This window comes from Papio anubis, unplaced genomic scaffold (genome assembly GCF_008728515.1).
Source record: "Papio anubis isolate 15944 unplaced genomic scaffold, Panubis1.0 scaffold71, whole genome shotgun sequence".
Classification (NCBI taxonomy): Eukaryota; Metazoa; Chordata; class Mammalia; order Primates; family Cercopithecidae; genus Papio; species Papio anubis.
The window spans coordinates 75,965-97,724 of record NW_022167319.1 but is presented as its reverse complement, the minus strand read 5'-3'; the positions used below and the strand labels follow the sequence as shown (position 1 = coordinate 97,724).

The 21,760-nt window shown below is 39.8% G+C and overlaps 1 protein-coding gene across 9 annotated transcripts in view; it reads left to right on the top strand.

Annotated features, from left to right (window-relative positions):
• The window catches only part of LOC101005030 (unconventional myosin-Va), a 218,177-nt gene that overhangs the window by 138,336 nt on the left and 58,081 nt on the right, over positions 1-21,760 (top strand). For all 9 annotated transcript variants that reach the window (XM_003900951.4, XM_003900950.4, XM_009210193.3 and 6 more), the window contains 9 exons: positions 721-882; positions 1,851-1,948; positions 4,440-4,526; positions 4,615-4,723; positions 7,797-8,008; positions 8,895-9,051; positions 13,184-13,423; positions 15,081-15,329; positions 19,638-19,731. In XM_003900951.4, the coding sequence (XP_003901000.1) occupies positions 721-882; positions 1,851-1,948; positions 4,440-4,526; positions 4,615-4,723; positions 7,797-8,008; positions 8,895-9,051; positions 13,184-13,423; positions 15,081-15,329; positions 19,638-19,731 (1,408 nt within the window). The remainder of the gene's footprint in view (positions 1-720; positions 883-1,850; positions 1,949-4,439; positions 4,527-4,614; positions 4,724-7,796; positions 8,009-8,894; positions 9,052-13,183; positions 13,424-15,080; positions 15,330-19,637; positions 19,732-21,760) is intronic.

The following is a 21,760-nucleotide window of genomic DNA, read 5'->3' as shown; positions in this document are numbered from 1 at the left end:
TTGCTAACCTGATAGAACACAAAATTGATTACAGGAATTATTTGTTGAAGTTATAAATCCCTCGAAAACAAATATCAAATGTATAGGATATGGGTAGGGTTTTAAACTTTTTTTTCTGTAACCCAAATTATCTTCCAAAAATTATTATTCATAACTTTTAAAACCTTCTAATATTGTAGAATTTGTTTATGACCCTTTCCTGCTGAGATTTTCGGTGATGTTTTTGAGTTAGTGCTCAGCACTTAAGTTAGTAGGCGGACAAATAAAGCAGGTGAGTAAACACTTGATAAATAACATGCAAACTTGGACTAGTGTTTTTCTCCACCTGATGCTAAAACAGTTTGTGGAAATGAAGTGATAAGGCTTTCAATTACTATTTTCCCCATAAAATAACTATAATTCAAGCCCATTAATATGTTTAAATTTGTCATTTCCTGTGGATTAGGTTTTCAAGTCCAGGTGCAGTAGTTCTGACTTTGCTTTCCCCCAGACACGGTTGTAGAATTATTGCATTTTTCCATGTTTTTTTTTTTTTTTTTTATAGCTTTTAGCTCACCTTTCTCTCATATTCTTGGATCTTATCATAGATAGTGACTCTTTCTGGATTGTAACTCTGACAGTGATTACTTAAGGAAGGGAATCTCTGTAATACGTATTTTGTGAAGGTTTATGTTCAAGTTTGGTTTAGAATGTAATTTCCTTATACTGTTTCTGACTTAGTTTAAGATGCTACCAGAACTATTTCAAGATGATGAGAAGGCCATCAGTCCAACCTCAGCCACCTCCTCAGGGCGCACACCCCTTACACGCATTCCTGCAAAGCCCACCAAAGGCAGACCAGGCCAGATGGCCAAAGAGCACAAGAAAACAGTGGGGCATCAGGTGAGTTCAGGGAGCTGCTGCCAGGCTCCTTCCTTTCTGGCTCATCTGAAACCTCAGATCTTCCCTCTTCAGCCTCCCAGGTGGGATCCTCAGTTAAGGAGAGCCTAGAGCTTTCACTGTAATATCATACGACACCATCCACTAAAACTCTTCTCCACCCAATTTTAGACCTGTGACTGCATAAGCCTTTCCCTGAATAATTTCCTCTACAGTTTAATTCTTCTAGTGCATGTCATCTCTCTCAGACCACCCCATCTTTGCTTAGTTTTCTGTTTGTTTTGTCTCTGTATTTGTATGGTGCCTCAGTCAGCTCCTTCAGAACAGGGCCCTCACCTTTCTTTGATGTCTTATGTTCTCTGAGAGTGGGAAATGTTACATACATGCTTAGTGCCTGAACAGGGAGTAGGGCTTTGAATGGAGGCTGAGCGCTCCTCAGCTTGCTCTCCTGTGCATGTGACCCTGTGCCTGGTGTAGATAGGAACAGGGCCTGACCCAGGTCCACAGCCTCTAGTCCTGATCCTAGGTCCCTAATTTTAACTCCTCTCTGCCTATCCTTTGTCATTCTCTCACTCATTACCTATACTCTTTTAAGTCATCTGCTACGTTTTCCAGTATCTTCCATCAAAATTCCCACTTTATGTGATTAAATGGCCTTAAAGGAAGGTTATATTGTTAGTTACATATGACAGCTCATAACAGATTTCTGTAGCTTCCTGTGGGGAAAAGGAGTGGGAGTATAGGAATCTATATTTACTAGAGTAAGCATGAAAATGGTAGAATTTAGGCAAATTTTAACCAAAAGCCCTAGCATTCTTGTTTTGTGGCAGCTCCTCTTCTGAAGATGGGTCAAGTTTATAAGTGGCAGAGTTATCTCCATTAGTGTCATAGGAAGAGAATTTCCCATGGTTTTACCTCATCTTTGACTTTGGACAAATCCTTGATACCCGCTTCTGCCCTTTTTCATGCAGTTCAGAAACTCCCTGCACCTGCTTATGGAGACACTCAATGCCACTACCCCTCACTATGTGCGCTGTATCAAGCCTAATGACTTCAAGTTCCCATTCACGTAAGTATTTCTGAACTACCCAATGAAAAAGTATATATCTTGTAAGAAGTGCCAAACCAACCAAGCAAACCAATATTTTCCTTACATTTTTATAACGAAAAAAATACTTGGGTAAGTCTTCATGTCTTGTAGAGGGAAACCATTAGTCAGTAGATTATTTTTTCAGTTTTTGTCCCTTTTGAGAATGTGAGAATAAATTATCAGCCTTCTGAAGATTTGAAAAGTTGAGGTCAACCAAGCATTCTGGTTCTGTTTTCTGTTTTGAATTTTCTTCAGTTGATCTCTCTGGGATTTTTGTTGATTTGGGCATTAGGTGGAACCAGCGCTGGCTAGGACAAGGCTGTTTGGCAAATGCTTACCTGCTGCTTCTCCACTGTTGAAATTATCAAAGGGTGTCTGTTTTTACCACACCTCCTCCTGCTTTAGATACCATGCATGAAGGGAGAATCAATCTTTCTGGAGATTTGTTTTTACAAAACAGAAATATTTTTCTAATTTTATGTATTTATTTATTTATTTTGAGATAGAGTTTCGCTCTTCTTGCCCTGGCTGGAGTACAATAGTGTGATCTCGGCTTACCATAACCTCTGCCTCCCAGGTTCAAGCAAGTCTCCTGCCTCAGCCTCCCGAGTAGCTGGGATTACAGGCATGCACCACCACGCCCAGCTAATTTTGTATTTTTAGTGGAGATGGAGTTTTATCATCTTGGCCAGGCTGGTCTTGAACTCCTGACTTCATGATCTGCCCCCCTCGGCCTCCCAAAGTGCTGGGATTACAGGCGTGAGCCACCATGCCCAGCCTATTTTTCTAATTTTAAGAGTAATACATGTACATTGTAAAGACAGTTTTCAGGAAATACAGAATAGTATAAAAATAAATGAAAAAGCATCCATCAACTGGGTGCAGTGGCTCACACTTGTAATCCCAGCACTTGGGGAGGCCAAGGTAGGTGGATCACTTGAGGTCAGGAGTTCAAAACCAGCCTGGCCAACATGGTGAAATCCTGTCTCTACTAAAAGTACACACACACACACACACACACAAAAGGAGGGGCCTTGTGCTATGATTGCTGTTTAGTCTTTACTTTTAATAGATTGTGAACACTTTCCCTTTTGGTAAATAAAAATCACATAATCATAATGACTACAGAGTATTCCATTGTATAGACATAGTATCATTTATTTAAATTAGTTCCTACTGATGGCCATTTAAGTTGTTCCAACAATGCTATAATAAACATCCTGTGCCAAACATTTTTGTGTATTTGTCTGATTATCTCATTGGAATAATGTGATTCTAGAACTGGAATTTATAGGTCAAAGACCAGGCACACTTAAAAAGGTTGTAATAGCTCCCACCCCCCACCCCCTCCATAGTGTATGAGTGCACTTTTCCATACCCCTGTGCCAGTCCTGCTGTCTGGAGATTCTGCCTTAGACTGGAGGGCAGTTCTGAAGGACTGCTGTCTTTCTGTCTGCTTCATCACCAAGAAGTCCTTCATGGAAGAAGTGGGAAGCAGGAAGAAGCTGCTACACTTGGGTCTCTGTCCTGGACAGCCCTCAGGACCATGACTTTTTATCAACCAACCCCATCTTCCACACCAACAGAACACCTGAAAAGATAGCACAGGGGAGGCCTAGATGGATCACTCAGAGCTTAACTATGGAAGTCACAGGAGCAATCATTTGGCCGAAGGGAAACCTTAATACTTCCTCTTCAGTGCCAATTTAGCTTGAGGATGCCATTTGCCTAGAGTGAAATAAATACAAAATGTAATACAAAATAAAAATCTTGTTCATTGATGTGGACACGAGGTTTAGAACTGTAGTAATTTTTTAAAAAATATAACTGAATGAGGCATATTTAATTTGTGCTTCCTGTTAGAGAAATTTCCAGGGTTGACCAGTCTTTATTCCAGGGGAGCTCTGTATACTGATCTAATGACTTCTGAGAGCTTCTTGTCAGGCCATGCCATGAAATGAGTATGGGCAAAGTACAAAGGAATGTTGTGTTGTTGTTGCTGCTGCTGCTGTTTTTTAGACGGAGTCTCGCTGTGTCGCCCAGGCTGGAATGCAATGGCGCGGCCTCGGCTCACTGCAACCTCCGCCTCCCAGGTTCAAGTGATTCTCCTGCCTCAGCCTCTGGAGTAGCTGGGATTACAGGTGCCCGCCACCATGCCTGGCTAATTTTTGTATTTTTCGTAGAGACAGGGTTTCACCATGTTGGCTAGGCTGGTCTCAAACTGCTGACCTCGTGATCCGCCCACCTCAGCCTCCTAAAGTGCTAGGATTACAGGCGTGAGCCACTGCACCTGGCCATGTTGTGTTGTTTTAAATGTGCTCAGTGGACTTTCTTCTTGTTGTTGAGACAAAGTCTCACTCTATCGCCCAGACTGGAGTGCAGTGGCGCAATTACACCCTGACTGAGGAGAGTAATTTGTGGCCACCAGCCAGGTTCTTTGTGGATTAATGGCTTTAATTTTTATGTGTAGGTTTGATGAGAAGAGGGCAGTGCAGCAACTGAGAGCTTGCGGTGTCCTGGAAACCATCCGAATCAGTGCGGCTGGTTTCCCCTCACGGTGAGCCTGGCATTTTTCAGATGTAAGGGGTCCTAATGGGAGAAGATCCTAGTTCTTTAAGTAAACTCAGATGGTTTTCTTTTAATAGGTGGACTTACCAAGAATTTTTCAGCCGCTACCGTGTCCTAATGAAGCAGAAAGATGTGCTGAGTGACAGAAAGCAAACATGCAAGAATGTGTTAGAGAAACTGATACTGGTAAGAAAGATTTCACTTACGGTCATCTGAGCGGAAGGCCTTGTGGTTCTGACCTTGGAGAGCCCCAGGAACTTTTGTATAAAATTTTCCTAGTCCAGATCATTTCAGGGTGGGATCTGAGAGGGGCACGCTACTGTGTTTAGAATGCTGAAACTAGTGAGGATGATGGTCCACTGTCAGGAGGCAGAGCTGTGAGGCCTGGACCCACACTTGAGACACATTCTTCTTAGACAGTTTGATTATTATTAATAAAAATGTACCTAGTACTTACTTCTGGAAGACACCAGGCCAAATGCTGTGTGATTAAGAAAAAATAAGTCTTGTTCTCAGGTAATATAGTCTTACTTGGAAAGTAATACTTTTTGAAGACAAGTATAATACTTAACCGTAGTGTCTATATCAAATGCTGAATGAGTGGAACAAGAAATTGGGATGACAAAGCCACGTCTAGCTATGGGAAGGAGAGATTTCATGAAAGAGGTGTGTTTTAAGTCAGACCCTGAGAATGGGTAAGGTTATGCAAAAATGGAAGGAGAATATTATAAGAGGGAGTAAAAAGCAAGGTAAGCGTAGGGTTTGCTGAGAAAACAGTTTTTTGCAGTGTGAGATTTGTGTATGGGACAGTAGAGAAATGGTTAGGAAATGTAGGTTGATGTTACAGAGAGTCTTGCAGGCCAGGCTAAAGAGTTCTGCAACTTTACTGTGACCTGGAATGCTTGTTAAAATACAGATTTCTGGGCCCCGCCATCAGAATTTCTGATTCGGTAGGTCTGAGGTGGGCGCAAGAATTTGCATTTCCCGGGTGATACTGATGCTGTCTGAGGACTACATTTTGAGAACTACTGATCTTGGTCTTAGAGAATTAAAGATTCATGAAAGGTTTTTAAAAAAATATTTTCACTTGGTTAACACTAGCCTAGATGGAGTACCTCACTTTGAGCTAATTGATCATAATTACTAGCTCTGAACTAAATGTAATGCCCCTTTGTTGTTAGTAATATTTTTTCCTTGAAAGAGCTAAGTTCACTTCCTCAATAATGCTTTTTTTTTTTTTTAACTGGGGCTTTTTAAGTTTGTACCAATTCCCTTTTTTTTTTTTTTTTTTTTTTTTGAGACAGAGTCTTGCTCTTTCACCCAGGCTGGAGTGCAGTGGCATGATCTCGGCTCACTGCAATCTCTACTTCCTGGATTCAAGCCATTCTCCTGCCTCAGCCTCCCCAGTAGCTGGGATTATAGGTGTGCACCACCACACCCAGCTGATTTTTATATTTTTAGTAGAAACAGGATTTTACCATGTTGGCCAGGCTGGTCTCAAACTCCTGACCTCGTGATCTGCCTGCCTCAGTCTCCCAAAGTGCTGAGATTACAGGTGTGAGCCACTGTGCACAGCCTGCCCAATCCCCTTCTAACCTGTGTTCAGGTGGGAATGTAGAGCAGAAAGTAGGAACAGGCCTATGCCTGGTCCCCTCACCCAGGCCACTTCAGGCCTGATCAGGGCTTTGCGGGAATTTAGGCAGAGGAGGCTGAAAGATGGAGGCAGGACTGGTGTGAGGTGTGAAGCGGGTCAGGGGTAAGGACCGCTTTTCTAGCTAGGGTTCCTATGTAAACTTTATTGATTTAAATTGAAATAATTTTAGATTTTTTAGGTATATGTGGATGTTTTTGATTTTTTGGTTTCATGTATGAGACATGACAAGATATCTACTTATAGGGAAAAATGGTTTTCTCTGTTTTCCGTTAGAATTTCAGATCACATGGCCGAGCATGGTGGCTCATGCCCTTAATCCCAGCACTTTGGGAGGCCGAGGCGGGTGGACTGCTTGAGGCCCAGTTTGTGGCCACCCTGGCCAACATGGTGAAACCCTGTCTCCACTAAAAATATAAGAATTAGCTGGACGTGGTGGTGCTCACCTATAATCCCAGCTACTCAGGAACCTGAGGCAGGAGTATCGCTTGAACCCAGAAGGCGAAGGCTGCAGTGAGCCGAGATCACAGCACTGTAGTCCAGCTTGGGAGACAGAGTGAGACTCGTCTCAAAAAAAAAAAAAGAAAGAATTTGAGATCACAGTGATGATTCTTATACATACATTCCATTCTTTAATGCAAGAATGGTTAATGATTTGTATACTTCTAGATAAGGTGAATCACAATGTAATATAAATGGTTATATTTTTGTAAAAGGAGTTTAAAAGGATTTTTTTTTTTTTGAGACGGATTCTTGCTTTGTTGCCAGGCTGGAGTGCAGTGGCGCGATCTTGGCTCACTGCAACCTCCACCTCCTGGGTTCAAGCGATTCCCCTGCCTCAGCCTCCCAAGTACCTCCAAGAATACAGGTGCACGCCACCATGCCCAGCTAATTTTTTGTATTTTAGTAGACAGGGTTTTACCATGTTGGCCAGGATGTTCTCGATCTCCTGACCTCACAATCCACCCGCCTTGACCTCCCAAAGTGCTAGGATTACACACGTGAGCCACTACGCCTGGCCAATTTGTAGGATTTTAAACATATTAATGGGGTTTTATTAGTTTGTTTTCAGATATTATTGATAAAGCCAAGAGATAACTGTTTAGAAATGTAACTCAATATGAATACCCAAGAATTTTGGTTTTTGGTTTTTATTTGAATTTTATTTCATATGCGTTTCTTCCTGCCTTATTCTTCACACTGGTGTTTTTGTCCCTTCAGCTTCTCATGGAATATACAGCCCGATGTAATCCTTACAACCTGGGTCAGTCAGAGAGAGTCAACATCTCCATTTCCTTGAGATGTTTAAAACACAAACAAGCAAATAATAACTGCCTATAACCCACAACCAAGTTTTGGGCCTCAGATAATAATTCCAGGTAGAATAATTCTGGAAAATAACTCTTAAACTGCAGTTTTTCTTAAAATCCCTTCTATTTGCTCAACTTGCATAGGATTAAAAATCTGGCTCCATTAGTTAATTGTGATGTAGCCCAAGTTTTAGCTAATAGATTCATTCCTTTACTGATTCTGCTTTTAGACATTTTTTCTTTTAAATTTCATTTATGTGATTATTATTTCTGAATATACAATTTATTCCAAAAATAGGACAAGGACAAATACCAGTTTGGTAAGACAAAGATCTTTTTCCGTGCCGGTCAAGTGGCCTATCTAGAAAAATTGAGAGCGGACAAACTGAGGGCTGCCTGCATCCGGATCCAGAAGACCATCCGAGGGTGGCTGCTGAGGAAGAAGTACCTACGCATGCGGAAGGCAGCCATCACCGTGCAGAGATACGTGCGGGGCTACCAGGCCCGATGGTAGGTCTCCTGGGGACAGATTAGAGTGCACATCTAACTGACTGTCGGAGGACAGTTTTGAGTGGTCACCATACCTGAAAAGATAACACCTCACCTTTTCTTAGTTCCAAGGGACAACAAATTAACTCATAGGACAGCTAAATAGAATAAAATTTCACTCAGCTATATGAATGATTCAGATTTATCTTCAAAACATTTACAAACTGCTGCTTACTTATGTCCTCAAAATTTTTATTTTTGATACTTTTATATTGGGCTTGAGGAAATCGTGTATAAATTAAAACAGTCATGAATATGAGCTAGTTAACAATGACTTCATTGAATAATTTTCAGGAGCAGTTAACTGAGAGGGTCTGGAAGAGAATTACACTTTAGTGTGATTACATATTAGGTTAATTTTAATTGAGAAGTATAAGTAGAAATGAATTAATCATGAACTTATACCCTCACAAATTCAGGAAAAATATGGTAGATTAATAATGGCTAGATCCAAGAAAGATGGTGATAACTAAGTATGAGATTACTGTGTATGTCTGTCTGCTCTATAAAGAGGGCATGGCCCAGGGTAAATGGATCCTGTTGTAGAAAGAATGAACTTTTATGAATTTTGCTTTCTTGTAAAATCTGGCAATGTGGGCCATCCTACTTTTCAGAGTTAGGGAGGGCTCAGATGAGATAATAAATGCAGAAATACTTTGGGAAACTGTAAATTGCTATACAAATGTAAGTAAATATAAATGTTGACTTAGCATGCACATTATTAGAATAATACAATGGAGGTACTACTCTTTATGCCTAAAACAGTGACACTCTTTACGTTTCTCTAGCATGTATTCCTGCATTTTTTTCTGATTACTGACAACATAATATTATTTTCTTTGGCCAGCTATGCTAAGTTTCTGCGCAGAACCAAGGCAGCAACCATCATTCAAAAGTACTGGCGCATGTTTGTGGTCTGCAGGAGGTACAAGATTAGACGAGCTGCCACTATCGTTCTTCAGTCTTACTTGCGAGGCTTCTTGGCCAGAAATAGGTATCGCAAGGTGAGGCATTATTTCAACTTTGTTTATTCATTCTATTAGCATTACAGGGGCTACGATGAATGTAGGAACTGTATGGGGACAACCAGCTATTAAAATGCTATTTGTTTATTTTTAAAAATTCTTTTTTAGAAATAGGATCTCGCTCTGTCACCCTGGCTGGGGTGCAGTGGTGCAGTCATAGTACACTGCAGCCTCAGACTCCTGGCCTCAAGCAGTCCTCCCACTATGGCCTTCCAAAGTGCTGAGATTACAAGTGTGAGCCACTGTGCGCATGCCCAGCCTGAAATGCATTTTAAAATACTAAATAATCACATATAGTTATTAAAAAAGAAATGAGAAAAAATCTTTTATCTCCTTTTTTCTCTTTGTTTATATAATTTGAAAAAAAAAGTATGTTAGTTTACTATGGTTGCTATAATAAATTACCACAAACTTGTTACCTTAAAACAACCGAAATGAATTCTCTCAGAGTTCTGGAGACCAGAAGTCCAAAATCATTATCACTGGGACAAAATCAAGTTGTCAGCAGGCTGCTCTCCCTCTAGAAGCTCCAGGGGAGAATCCTGGCCTCTTGCAGCCTCTAGTGGCTGCCAGCATTCCTGTGCTTGTAGCCGCATCAGTCCAGTCTCAGCCTCTGTTTTCACAGCATTTTCTCCTCTGTGTATCTGATTCTTCTATCTGCCTCTTATAAGAATAATTATGATAGCATTTAGGTTCCACCCATGTGATCCAGGATAATCCTCCCATCTGAAGACCCTTAACCTAATCACATCTGCAAAGGCCGTTTTTCTGAATAAGTTAACATTTGCAGGTTCCAGGGATTAGCACCTAATTTCTTTGGGGCCCACTACTCAGATGACTACAGAGAACTTTGAATAGATAGAATATATGACAAACAGGTTGAAGATTATTCCAAGAATGAGACAACCTTGGAAGAATTTACCATGGTGAAGAGGAGGCAAATTACAACATTAATGTGGTTAAAATTGTATTGACAGGTATGATGCTCCAAAAGTGTTTGACGAATAATCTTATATCTAGCGATAATTAACGGGGTCACCAGAGTAGTCTTAATTATCACCTGTGACCATTGATGAACGATTTTTATCTCTTTCATTTTGGCAAGGTTTGGGAATCTATCCTATAGAATATATTTCAAATAAGCAAGAAATATAATCCTGGATGTTAGAACTCTATGGACATTACCATTAGAAGGAGCATTAATAGGGTGATTTGGGTCTCTAAGCATAGGCAGTATATGGGTGTGACCTAGGCCCTATTTATATATTTATTTATTTATTTTACTTTTTTATTTGAAGTGATTTTAGACAACAAAAAAATTCGAAACTGATGAGGCTTGAATGAGTGTATTTAATAGCTGTGTTTTGAAGATAGCTACTCCAGATCTTTCTGCTCACCCCTCTTTTATGTAGTCTCATGCTCTTTCTATATAGGCGTGAGATTTTAGGGAGGGAAGAGGTTTGAAGTTGGCTTTTCAGATATACCAAACTAGTTACCTTCCTGTGTTCCTCACTACTCTCCTTAGGAACATTTGAGCTGAGTTTTGAGGCCACTGGTTTAGCAGTAGCAGCCTCTGGCCAGCTCAGGCTCCCACTGTGACTGGACAGGGTGGAAGGTAGCAGCGTAGAGGCTTCTTCACATGTAAGCCAACAGCCATCACATTAGTACTCCTTCTAGCTGTATTTCAGGTCCAAGGTTCCCCTTCATGAGATTTGGGGGGGGTCTTAAAGAGAGTACAGGTGTTGATTAATTTCTCTCACTCATGATGAAAGTGAGATTGAAAATGGAAGCTCTGATTAGATAATGTTTCCATTTGACTAAAATTACAAAAATGGACCAGTGTCCAAAGTTGCATGGGAGAAGCAAATGGAACAGGAAACTTGGCATTAATAACTTTGCTGCTCTGTGTTGCTTGAGTTTAAAAGTCTTTAATTTGCCATCACTGAGACTCATCCAGTTGCTCCTTACTCATCCGGATAAGACAGAGGCCTCCCTCCAGACTGTGATGTTCAGTGAACGTTCAGAACTCCCAACCTCAGTGCAGCGCGATGCAGTGGCTACACTGAAGGAAAACTGAAGGCTACCTTCGCATTAGGAAAACAACCACAGAAGGCAGGCTTGAGGGGGCTGAAGACACTACTCAGATCTCCTGAACAACTGTGTTCACTTTGTATTTGATGGTTTAAAAGTTAACCACTTATTTATTAAATGTATCTTCTAGGATGACACATTTTAGTCATTATTTTTATCAAGTGCAATAACCTAAAAATAGAAAGTATTCTTTTAATGATCTTATTAAACTGCTATATATATGAATCGATGCTTTCAGAGATTTTACATTTTAAGAGTTTGATAAGGCCGGGCACGGTGGCTCATGCCAATAATCCCAGCACTTTGGGAGGCCGAGACAGGCGGATCATCTGAGGTCAGGAGTTTGAGACCAGCCTGACCAACATGATGAAACCTTGTCTCTACTAAAAATACAAAATTAGCAGGTCGTGGTGGCACACGCCTATAATCCCAGTTACTCGGGAGGCTGAGGCAGGAGAATCGCTTGAACCTGGGAGGTGGAGGTTGCAGTGAGCCGAGATTGCACCATTGCATTCCAGCCTGGGCAACAAGAATGGGACTTAGTCTCAAAAAGACAAAAAAAAAAGAGTTTGATAGGAGGTGTATTGTGTCTATTTGTAATAATCACCAACAAGTATTTAAGTATATAATATTTAAATATCATTTATATCATGGAAGAGTTACTTCATAAAATTATAAACATAAAAATCTACAGGTGCCAGATTTTTCTAGTTTACTTTTTCTTTTATTTTCTTTCTTGTTTTTTTTTTTTTTGAAATGGAGCTTTTCACTCTTGTTGCCTAAGCTGGAGTGCAATGGCACGATCTCAGCTCACTGCAATCTCTCCCTCCTGGGTTCAAGCTATTCTCGTGCCTCAGCCTCCTGAGTAGCTGGGATTACAGGTGCCCGCCACTACGCCCAGCTAATTTTTGTATTTTATTAGAGACAGGGTTTCACCATGTTGGCCAGGCTGGTCTCAAACTCCTGACCCATGTGAACCACCCACCTTGGCCTCCCAAAGTGCTGGGATTACAGGTGTGAGTCACTGCGCCTGGCTACCTCTTCTTAAATTCAAGAATTTCTTCTCCATCTGTCCTAGAAAATGTTTACACGGTCTCTGTTTGGTGTTCTTTAGTGACAACAAATTCATCTCATAAGGCAAACTTTTGTTGTAAGTTGTTTGTAAGTTTAGGGAAATATCATGATTGTTTTTAGGAAATGTAACATGAAATCAAAAGTAAGATTAGTTTGTTTCACATCTTGTTACTTTTACCTTTCATTTTAAAGCCCCATCCCTCCTGCCTTTGAATCCCAAAAGTGAATCCTTACTACATTTGAAATAGCAGTGGAAAATCCTCACTAGAATGGTATTCCTCAAATGTGGTAAACAACAGTGTCATCTTTTAGTTTCTAAAAAAAAAAAAAAAAAAAAAAAAAACAAAAACAAAAAGCAATAAATCACTACAAACTTTTTAGCACCTCAAGTGTTGGCCTCTACAGACAGTTTGCTGCCCATACCCCATGTCCTCATGCACAGGCTTAATAATGCGTAGTGAGGTGGTATCAGCAGTCAGGGTGGTGGGGATATCTCTTATTTTAGTAGCACATAGTTTACAGGATGCCTGATTCTGTTAATTTTATAGAGGATCATCTGTTGCCAGCAGAAGTCATATACTAATAAGAAACCTAATATATTTTTTCTTTCTTATTAAAGTTGTTTTTCTTTTGGTAATCTGGTGCTTTTTATTTAGACAGCTTCCAAATCTATGTTCTGCTTAGAATTAAACACATAATATGTGCATATGACACTTTTTATTATGTTTCTGAAATCACCTTCTAAAGTCTACTTTTCAGATCACTTTTAAAAATAATTTTGTGGCCTCCATATATCTATGATATGTATAATCTACCTAGTACATTGTCAATTCAACTTTTGTGTCTTTTCTTCTAGGTAATGTATGGATTTTCAGCCCAACATAGATTGATAATCTCGAGTGTAGTCCAGGGTCTTGACATTGCTTTCCCTTATCCTTTTCTGCAGATACTCCGTGAGCACAAAGCAGTCATCATTCAAAAGCGAGTCCGGGGCTGGCTGGCCCGCACACACTACAAGAGGAGCATGCATGCCATCATCTACCTTCAGTGCTGCTTCCGGCGGATGATGGCCAAGCGTGAGCTAAAGAAGCTCAAAATCGAGGCTCGCTCAGTGGAGCGCTATAAGAAGCTGCACATCGGCATGGAGAACAAGATCATGCAGCTGCAGCGCAAAGTTGATGAGCAGGTGTGTTTCACAGAGGGGCCCTGAGAGTGGGGTATGCCCGAAGAAATCCACCGGGATTATTTTCAATGTTGTTTTTCTTTGACTTTACCCTTCGGTCTTAGTAAAAAGTAAAATTATGACCGTATTTATTTCTATAATAAGCATGAAAGTAATTATAACTCATAAGGTGGATCACAATTGCAAAAACTAAGGCAGGAAGTTGTTATTATTATTATTATTATTGTTACTATTATTTGAGACAGGGTCTCACTCTCTCTGTCACCCAGGCTACAGTTCAGTGGCATGTTCACAGCTCACTACAGCCTCAATCTCCTGGGCTCAAGTGATCCTCCCACTACAGCCTTCTGAGTATCTGGGACTACAGGCACATACTACCACACCCAGCTAATTTTTTTATTTTGTAGAAACAGGATCTCATGTTGCCAGGCTGTTGTCTCAAGCAATCCTCCTGCCTCAGCCTCCCAAAGTGCTGGGATTACAGGCATGAGCTACCATGCCTGGCAGGAAATTATTTTTGAGAACACAGATCTACTAATGCTTCAAACCTTTATGATCAAGAGTCACATTGTATGTTATTTATTTTTCAAACACCAGCTCGAACCAGGCATACTGTATTTTATACTTTGTAATGCTCTGTCATAATTATCATTTATTTTCGTGTGGTATCATGTTTATTTTACAGATGAGTTGTTTAGCATTGAAATAGCAAAAGAAGCAGGAAGATGTTCATGCTTCTGATGAACTTGCAGTCTGTTGCAGAGATAAAAGTTTGATTGATTGAAGATAGTTACTAATATTTTAGCACGTGTAAATGATATAAAGGTAGTTAAGAATATAAAAATGCTAAGGAGAGCAAAACAAAACAGAGATCAGAATGAAATGGGAGGAAAGATTTTCTGAGTAGCAGGGAGAAATTTTGAGGTAGTAAACAAAGATTTGTGAGAAATTTGTGTGTGCGTGTGTGTGTTTTTTTTTTTTTTTGGGACAGAGTCTCACCTTGTCACCCAGGCTAAAGTGCAGTGGTGCAGTCACGGCTCACTACAGCCTCAAACTCCTGGGCTCAAGTGATCCTCCTGCTTCAGCCTCCCAAGTAGCTAGGACTACAGGTGCACACCACCATGTCTAGCTAATTTTAAAAGTTTTTATAAAGACAGGGTCTTATTATGTGCCCAGGCTGGTCTTGAACTCCTGCTGTCTTGTGATCCTCCTGCCTTGGCCTCCCAAAGTGTTGAGACTATAGGTGTGGGCCCCTACACCTGGCCAACTTGTGATTTTGAGGCTGTTTTAATCATTCTTATGCATCACTAAGCTACTACATGGTTTTTAGCAACATTTTGTTCTGTTTTCAAAAACAAGTATAGATCCTCCTATTTCTGAGTTAAGAATCAGGAAATTAAGAATTTACTATGTAATTCACCTTGTGACTATGAGAAAATCACATCTGTCTTGCTTACCCCATCAAACAGAATTGAATTATTTGTCCCTGTTTTCCTCTTTCTTTGTGTCACCTAGAAGGTATTGGTTGTGCTATTGCAAATGTTGTAGTTAGTATTTTGGTTAGATACTATATCAGTGTTATGATGATACAGCATGAATATGATGAATAAGCATGGTTTTCTCACTAAATACATATTGTTATTTGTGTGTATGTTTAAAGAACAAAGACTACAAATGCCTTGTGGAGAAACTAACCAATCTGGAAGGAATATACAACTCTGAGACTGAGAAACTACGAAGTGACTTAGAACGTCTTCAACTAAGTGAAGAGGAAGCGAAAGTTGCCACTGGGCGGGTTCTTAGTCTGCAGGAAGAAATTGCCAAGCTCCGGAAAGACCTGGAGCAAACTCGTTCAGAGAAAAAATGCATTGAGGAACGTGCAGATCAATACAAACAAGAAACAGAGCAGGTAGGAATAATGTCCATATCCCTGTCTACTCCATACACAAAGGAAATGTGCTGTCATCATGACTTGGTCCATGTGACTCACTGTTGGTTTTATTAGAAATGTAGTACAAATTTTAGTTGAATTACTGTTAATTATTACTGTTTCCTAAGTGTTTATTTCACATTATGAATGAGTGGGCTGCAGGTCTTTTAGCAGAACTTTTGACTCTAATAAGAACAGAGGCAGAGCAGTATTTTTAGGAGAGAATGGCCAAGTACCTACTAACACTCGTATATTAAAATAAAAAATAAAAATAAAAATAAAAGAAGTCCATCTGGGGCATAGACTCCTTTAAAAAAAAAAAAACAGTCAGTCTGGGGCATAGACTCCTTTTTCTTCAGTAAGGTTAATGTGATTAACCCATTTATGCCTAAGGTTGCAGTTTTTTGAATTGCAGAATCAATCTTTGGCAATGACCTTGAGCAGTAGGATATAAATAACTCCCACATACTTAGTGTTCCAATAATGGAACATTAGGCATAATATTTAGTACCTAATGGTAGGGATCCTTGTGGAAGCCTGCATTAAGGCTATATTAAGAAGTCCAAGCAGGAGAAATCTAAATGCACAGTGATTGCAACCAATAGCTTTATGCAGATGGAACCCTCCCCACAAAATGCTTTCAGATTGACCAGTACTTGCATGCTACAAATTTGTATTAACATATCAAAACTTTATTAAGTATAGAAGACATTAAGATTATCAAGTAGTAATGAGATGTACTGCTGAAACATTTGTAAAAGTACCTCAACATTAGGCTTCCTGGAAAAAAGTAATCAATTTTCAGAGATTCCACTGGTATTACCAACTTTAAATGAAAACAGACTTGCCTGTGTCAGCTGTAACTGCTGGCAAGAATCCTGATATGGTTTGTCTGTACTGGCTTCTAAATGTGAATAGCAGCATATGCAGTGAGAACCACAGCAGGAACTTAGATGCAGGTCGGTTAGGGTAGGGTGGCTGGTAAAATTGCAGTCCTTCCATCGCATTCGAGGTTCCAATAAAGTAATTCCTGCTATATCTCTAGATCTGTACTCTATATATAGAAACAGCAGTGCCAAAAGGTGAGATTCTTTTCTGTTTTATGTAATGTTGTTTTGATACGGCAAGTTTGTTCCCTCAGAACTCAGACGTGCACTCATAAAGATACTCTTGAATGTTTAAGATCTCTTTTCTTCCTTTAAGTCTCCCAAAACCACGGAAGCTTTCCAGCTTCTGATTCCTCAGAATCCGTCCAGTATTTAAGTGTGGTGGGAAGATTCTCCTTTCCACTTTAAAGCCAAGTTCTTGCCTTTCTAGTCTGGTAGAATAAACACACAAGCAGATTCACATGTCTTCTTTCATTTCATTTCATTTTCTCCTCTTTTCACAGAGATAGCTGTAGGGACTACCATTAATTCAGACATTCCTATGTTGTGTAGGCTGGTCTTGAACTCCTAGCCTCAAGCTGTTTTCCCACATTGGTCTCACAAAGTGCTGGGATTACAGGTGTGAGCCACTGCACCCGGCCCCATTAGTTCTGTTGATGGAATGTAGTGATAGGGAAAGAATGAAAACATTTCACTGTGACAGTCAGCTTCATGGTCAGGAAAATGACATTCTCCGTCTGATCAAGGAGCCCTGAAGTTACAGTAGATTTATGTATGGTTCCTAACCAAGAGCATTTATCAAAACTGCTGAGGAGTTTTTATATAAAAAGGGAACTATCCAGACTCTGGGAGTGTGGGCTAGGCAGATTATTTTGAAAAAGCGCCATAGGTGACTTGTGTACCCCTACCAAACAAGAGCCTCTCCTGAAAGCCCACAGAGAGCTGGGGCTTTTTTTTTTTTTTTTTTTTTTAACTGAGAGTGGATGTTAAGGCAAGATCAGTGCGGAGAGAAGACAGCCCTAGGAAGGGATACGTTCTGGACTGATGTCTGCTGTGTGTGGCACAGTGTGGTTATCCAACTTTCCTGCTCCCCAGAGCCCTCTTTTCCTGTCCTAAGCCCCCTGACATGATGAGAGATTGCCTGCCAGCTTTCTCCCTATTATTAAAGCTCTTGTTTTCAGAGTTTCTTAAACTTTTGCTTAGAAAAAGGAATTCAGATTTTACTCATCATAAGCACACATTTTATTCCAAAGATGAAAATTATGTACTTTGTAAAATTACCTTTGGTTTTGATTTTTCCTTCCTGGGAATCCTTATCCAGCAAAGAATTAGAAAGTTAAGAGTCAGCTTTTGTGAGTGTGTTTGTTAAAATATACATGACGTAAAATTCACCATTTTCTTTTTGCAATCTGCTCATCTGACAAAGGGCTAATATCCAGAACCTGTAAAGAACTCAATCAAATTTACAAGAAAAAAGCAAACAACCCCATCAAAAAGTGAGCAAAGGATATGAACAGACACCTCTCAACAGAAGACATTCATACGCCAACAGACACATGAAAAAATGCTCATCATCACTTGCCATCAGAGAAATGCAAATCAAAACCACATTGAGATACCATCTCACACCAGTTAGAATGGTGATCATTAAAAAACCAGGAAACAACAGGTGCTGCAGAGGATGTGGAGAAATAGGAACACTTTTACACTGTTGGTGGGACTATAAACTAGTTCAACCATTGTGGAAAACAGTGTGACGATTCCTCAAGGATCTAGAACTAGAAATACCATTTGACCCAGCCATCCCATTACTGGGGATATACTCAAAAGATTATAAGTCATGCTGCTATAAAGACACATGCACACGTATGTTTATTGTGGCACTTTTCACAATAGCAAAGACTTGGAATCAACCCAAATGTCCATCAGTGACAGACTGGATTAAGAAAATGTGGCACATATACACCATGGAATACTATGCAGCCATAAAAAAGGATGAGTTCGTGTCCTTTGTAGGGACATGGATGCAGCTGGAAACCATCATTCTCAGCAAACTATAGCAAGAACAGAAAACCAAATACCACATGTTCTCATTCATAGGTGGGAATTGAACAATGAGATCACTTGGACACAGGAAGGGGAACATCACACATCAGGTCCTATTGTGGGGAGGGGAGAGGGGGGAGGGATAGCATTAGGAGATATACCTAATGTAAATGATGAGTTAATGGGCGCAGCACACCAACATGGCACATGTGTACATATATAACAAACCTGCACGTTGTGCATATGTACCCTAGAACTTTATAATTAAAAAAAAAAAAAAAAAAGAAGACCTGGTGAGAAAAGGATATATATATATAGAAAAAAAGAAAGAAAAAACTATAAAAAAAATTACCATTTTCACCATTTTTAAGTGGACAGTTCTGTGGCATTAAGTACACTGACATTGTTGTAATGTCAATGCTTATTTAAACATGGAATAAAAGGACTAGTTCTCAGCCTTGTAAAACTCTTTTTTTTTTAGACAGAGTCTCACTCTGTCGCCCAGGCTGGAGTGCAGTGGCGCCTTCTCGGCTCACTGCAAGCTCCGCCTCCCGGGTTCACACCATTCTCCTGCCTCAGCCTCCCAAGTAGCTGGAACTACAGGCACCCGCCACCATGCCCAGCTAATTTTTTTGTATTTTTAGTAGAGACAGGGTTTCACCGTGTTAGCCAGGATGGTCTTGATCTCCTGACCTCATGATCCACCCACCTCAGCCTCCCAAAGTGGTGGGATTACAGGCGTGAGCCACCGCACCCAGCCTCAGCCTTGTAAAACTCTTAAAGAGAGATGAAAAAGAAATTCTCTTTCTCAACATAGATATCAGGGAGAATCAGAAGGTTTTCAGTGAATTTCCCAAACTAAAATATCCTCACATCCTTCTTAACCTCCTTAATCTCTCCACTTGAATCATGGGTACACATAAGCTTTATGTGAAAGCATTGAAATGAGAAGGTAATATCAATTACCTTTGAGAGCAAATGCTAACTTTAGTGCCAGGCAATTTTTTAATGTTTAAGGTGTAAAGTAAAAAACCATCACCATCCTTATCCTTCAAGAATTTCTAGTCTATTCTGTAAAAGAGGAAAGTAAATCATTTGTGACGGATATAAAGAGCATATACAGGGTCTTGTGGTAGCACAGGGAAAAGACAACTAATTGAAAAAAGGGTTTCAGGAAGGCTCTTGGGAGGGAGTAATGCTTGAGCCAGTTTGTAAGGTTACTAGACATAACCAGGCAAAGACAGGAAGCACAGAGGTGGTGGAAGTAAGGAATGACTGCTTATAGTCTTTATCCTTGGTCATCAGGCTTCCTCTGTCCATTGCAGCCATCTCACTTTATTGTTTCATTTCATAGCTGGTATCAAATCTGAAGGAAGAAAATACTTTGCTGAAGCAAGAAAAAGAAGCCCTCAATCACCGCATCGTGGAGCAGGCTAAGGAGATGACAGGTAAAGCTTACACGTGTACTACACACCAACCAACCTCACACCAAAGTTGTATAAGTTACGGTGTTACTTGATGAGTTACACAACGTTATTTAGAGTTTAAATATTTTTAAAAGTTGAGGCTATCATCAGCAAATTTACAAAGTTCCAAGATGCAAGAGATCATGTATTTTGGTTGAATTAGTTGGTTGATAAACTTGTAAATCTGGTATCTCTAGGTACAAATGTGAACTCAGGTTCAGTCAGTGTCGTAAGTAATTTTTTTTAAAAATTAAATTTGTTCTGCATGTACGATTCGTTAGTTAAGGCTTATAGGATTCCTAATGTTTTAATAAGAATTTTTGAGCTACTATGTGTATATTTCTGTGTGTGTGTGTGTGTGTATGTTGTCTTTTTTTTTGACTAAATCAATGGATGTTATTCTAAGATTCACCACTTTTTGCTATTAAACTAAAAAAACACTGATTTTTTAAATAGAGAACTAACCAGATATGGACATTTCTTCTGTTTTCTGTTTGTGGGGTAGGTTAGAAAGGTGATAAATTAATAAGGAATCCACATATATATAAATACGGGGTAAGAAGATACAGATCTATACAGTAATTAGCGGTGGAAATGGAAGAGAAAAGATGGTTGGGAATGGGGATTTATTATATGAAAATAGTACATTTTCATATACATTCCGTTGATTACATTGGTATTCAAAAAAGGCAAAAATGTTCTAAGATTTTACAATGAGATAACAAAACAATAATGGTATATTATTAGTAATAGGGATATTGAGAAAAGAGTACACATTTATGAGGCAAATTAATGAGGCCAGTTGTTGGAGTGTTAAGTTTGAGATGTCAGTCAGGACCTCAACATGGAGGTGTTCAGAAAGCAAATCCAGATTAAAGATTAGAGAAAAAATAAGAAGGGAGCCTAAAGATACCCATTAAAACTGTGGTGGTAAGAGAGACTGCCTCACCTCTCCTAGTTGAAGGGGGTAGTAGAGAGGAAAGAGAAGAAAACCTGGAATTAATGACCATACTAAGGGATGAGGTAAAGAAAAGGAGTCAGAAAATAAAATTAAGAGGTGAAGGAGAAAACAGAGCCCTGGAAAGAAGGCTGCTGGGAGGCAGCATGTAACAGAAGGATCCAGAATGATGAGAATCTTCTAGGAAAATATAAAATGTTATTTGAAAGTGAACTGTAAGAACAAAGAAATGTCAGTGAATTTGCCAAAGGAAAATTTTTTGGTAGCCTCAGAACAGCTTCTGCAAACTGGTGAGAATAAAAGGCAACTCGTAGAATGTTTTAGAGAGAAGAAATTCATTCATTCATGTACAAATTATTAAAGCCCTACTCTAGGGAAGCACTGTGGTGGGCACCAGGAAAGCAGCTGTGACAGGACACTTGTAGCCCTTACCTCATGGTGCTCACAGAGAAAGCAGTGGTGAAGCTATAGAAGCAGGCAGGGCAGATTAAGATTTAGCCTCAAAATATATGGGTAAAATGGAGCAAAGTGGTAGGAAGCTTAATATTATAAATGTGACTGGTTGACTGATTGAGTTAAGACATATAGCTGAGATTTGAGGTTTTGTTACTTTACTTCATCTGCAGTCAAGGGCTAATCTCCAATTTCCAGATCATGTCCTAGCCAAAAACAAACCATAGCCACAGAGAGGGTGGAGGGGGTAGGTAAATAAAGAAGACAAGGTTTCCTCAGCAGCGCGTGGGGGATGACCAAGAAACACACAACACAGCTGGCCAGCCTGAGCATTTTATCTGGTTAGAAGCTGCAGAGTAATAGGACAGCATGGGAGGTTAAAGTCATAGAAAATGTAAGATAGAACCATGAGATGGTAAATGAAGAGAGACTCTGTAGAGTAGGACAGCTGGGTCCACTGAAAAGTTGCCATTCTCTTGAGAAATATCTCTGACTTTTGGAGAGAGTATACTACTTTGGGCAAAAGAATTTTATGAATAAAATACCACTGGAATAAAAATACATATAGTTTAGTTACTAGACAGTGACTAGTGGAAGTTT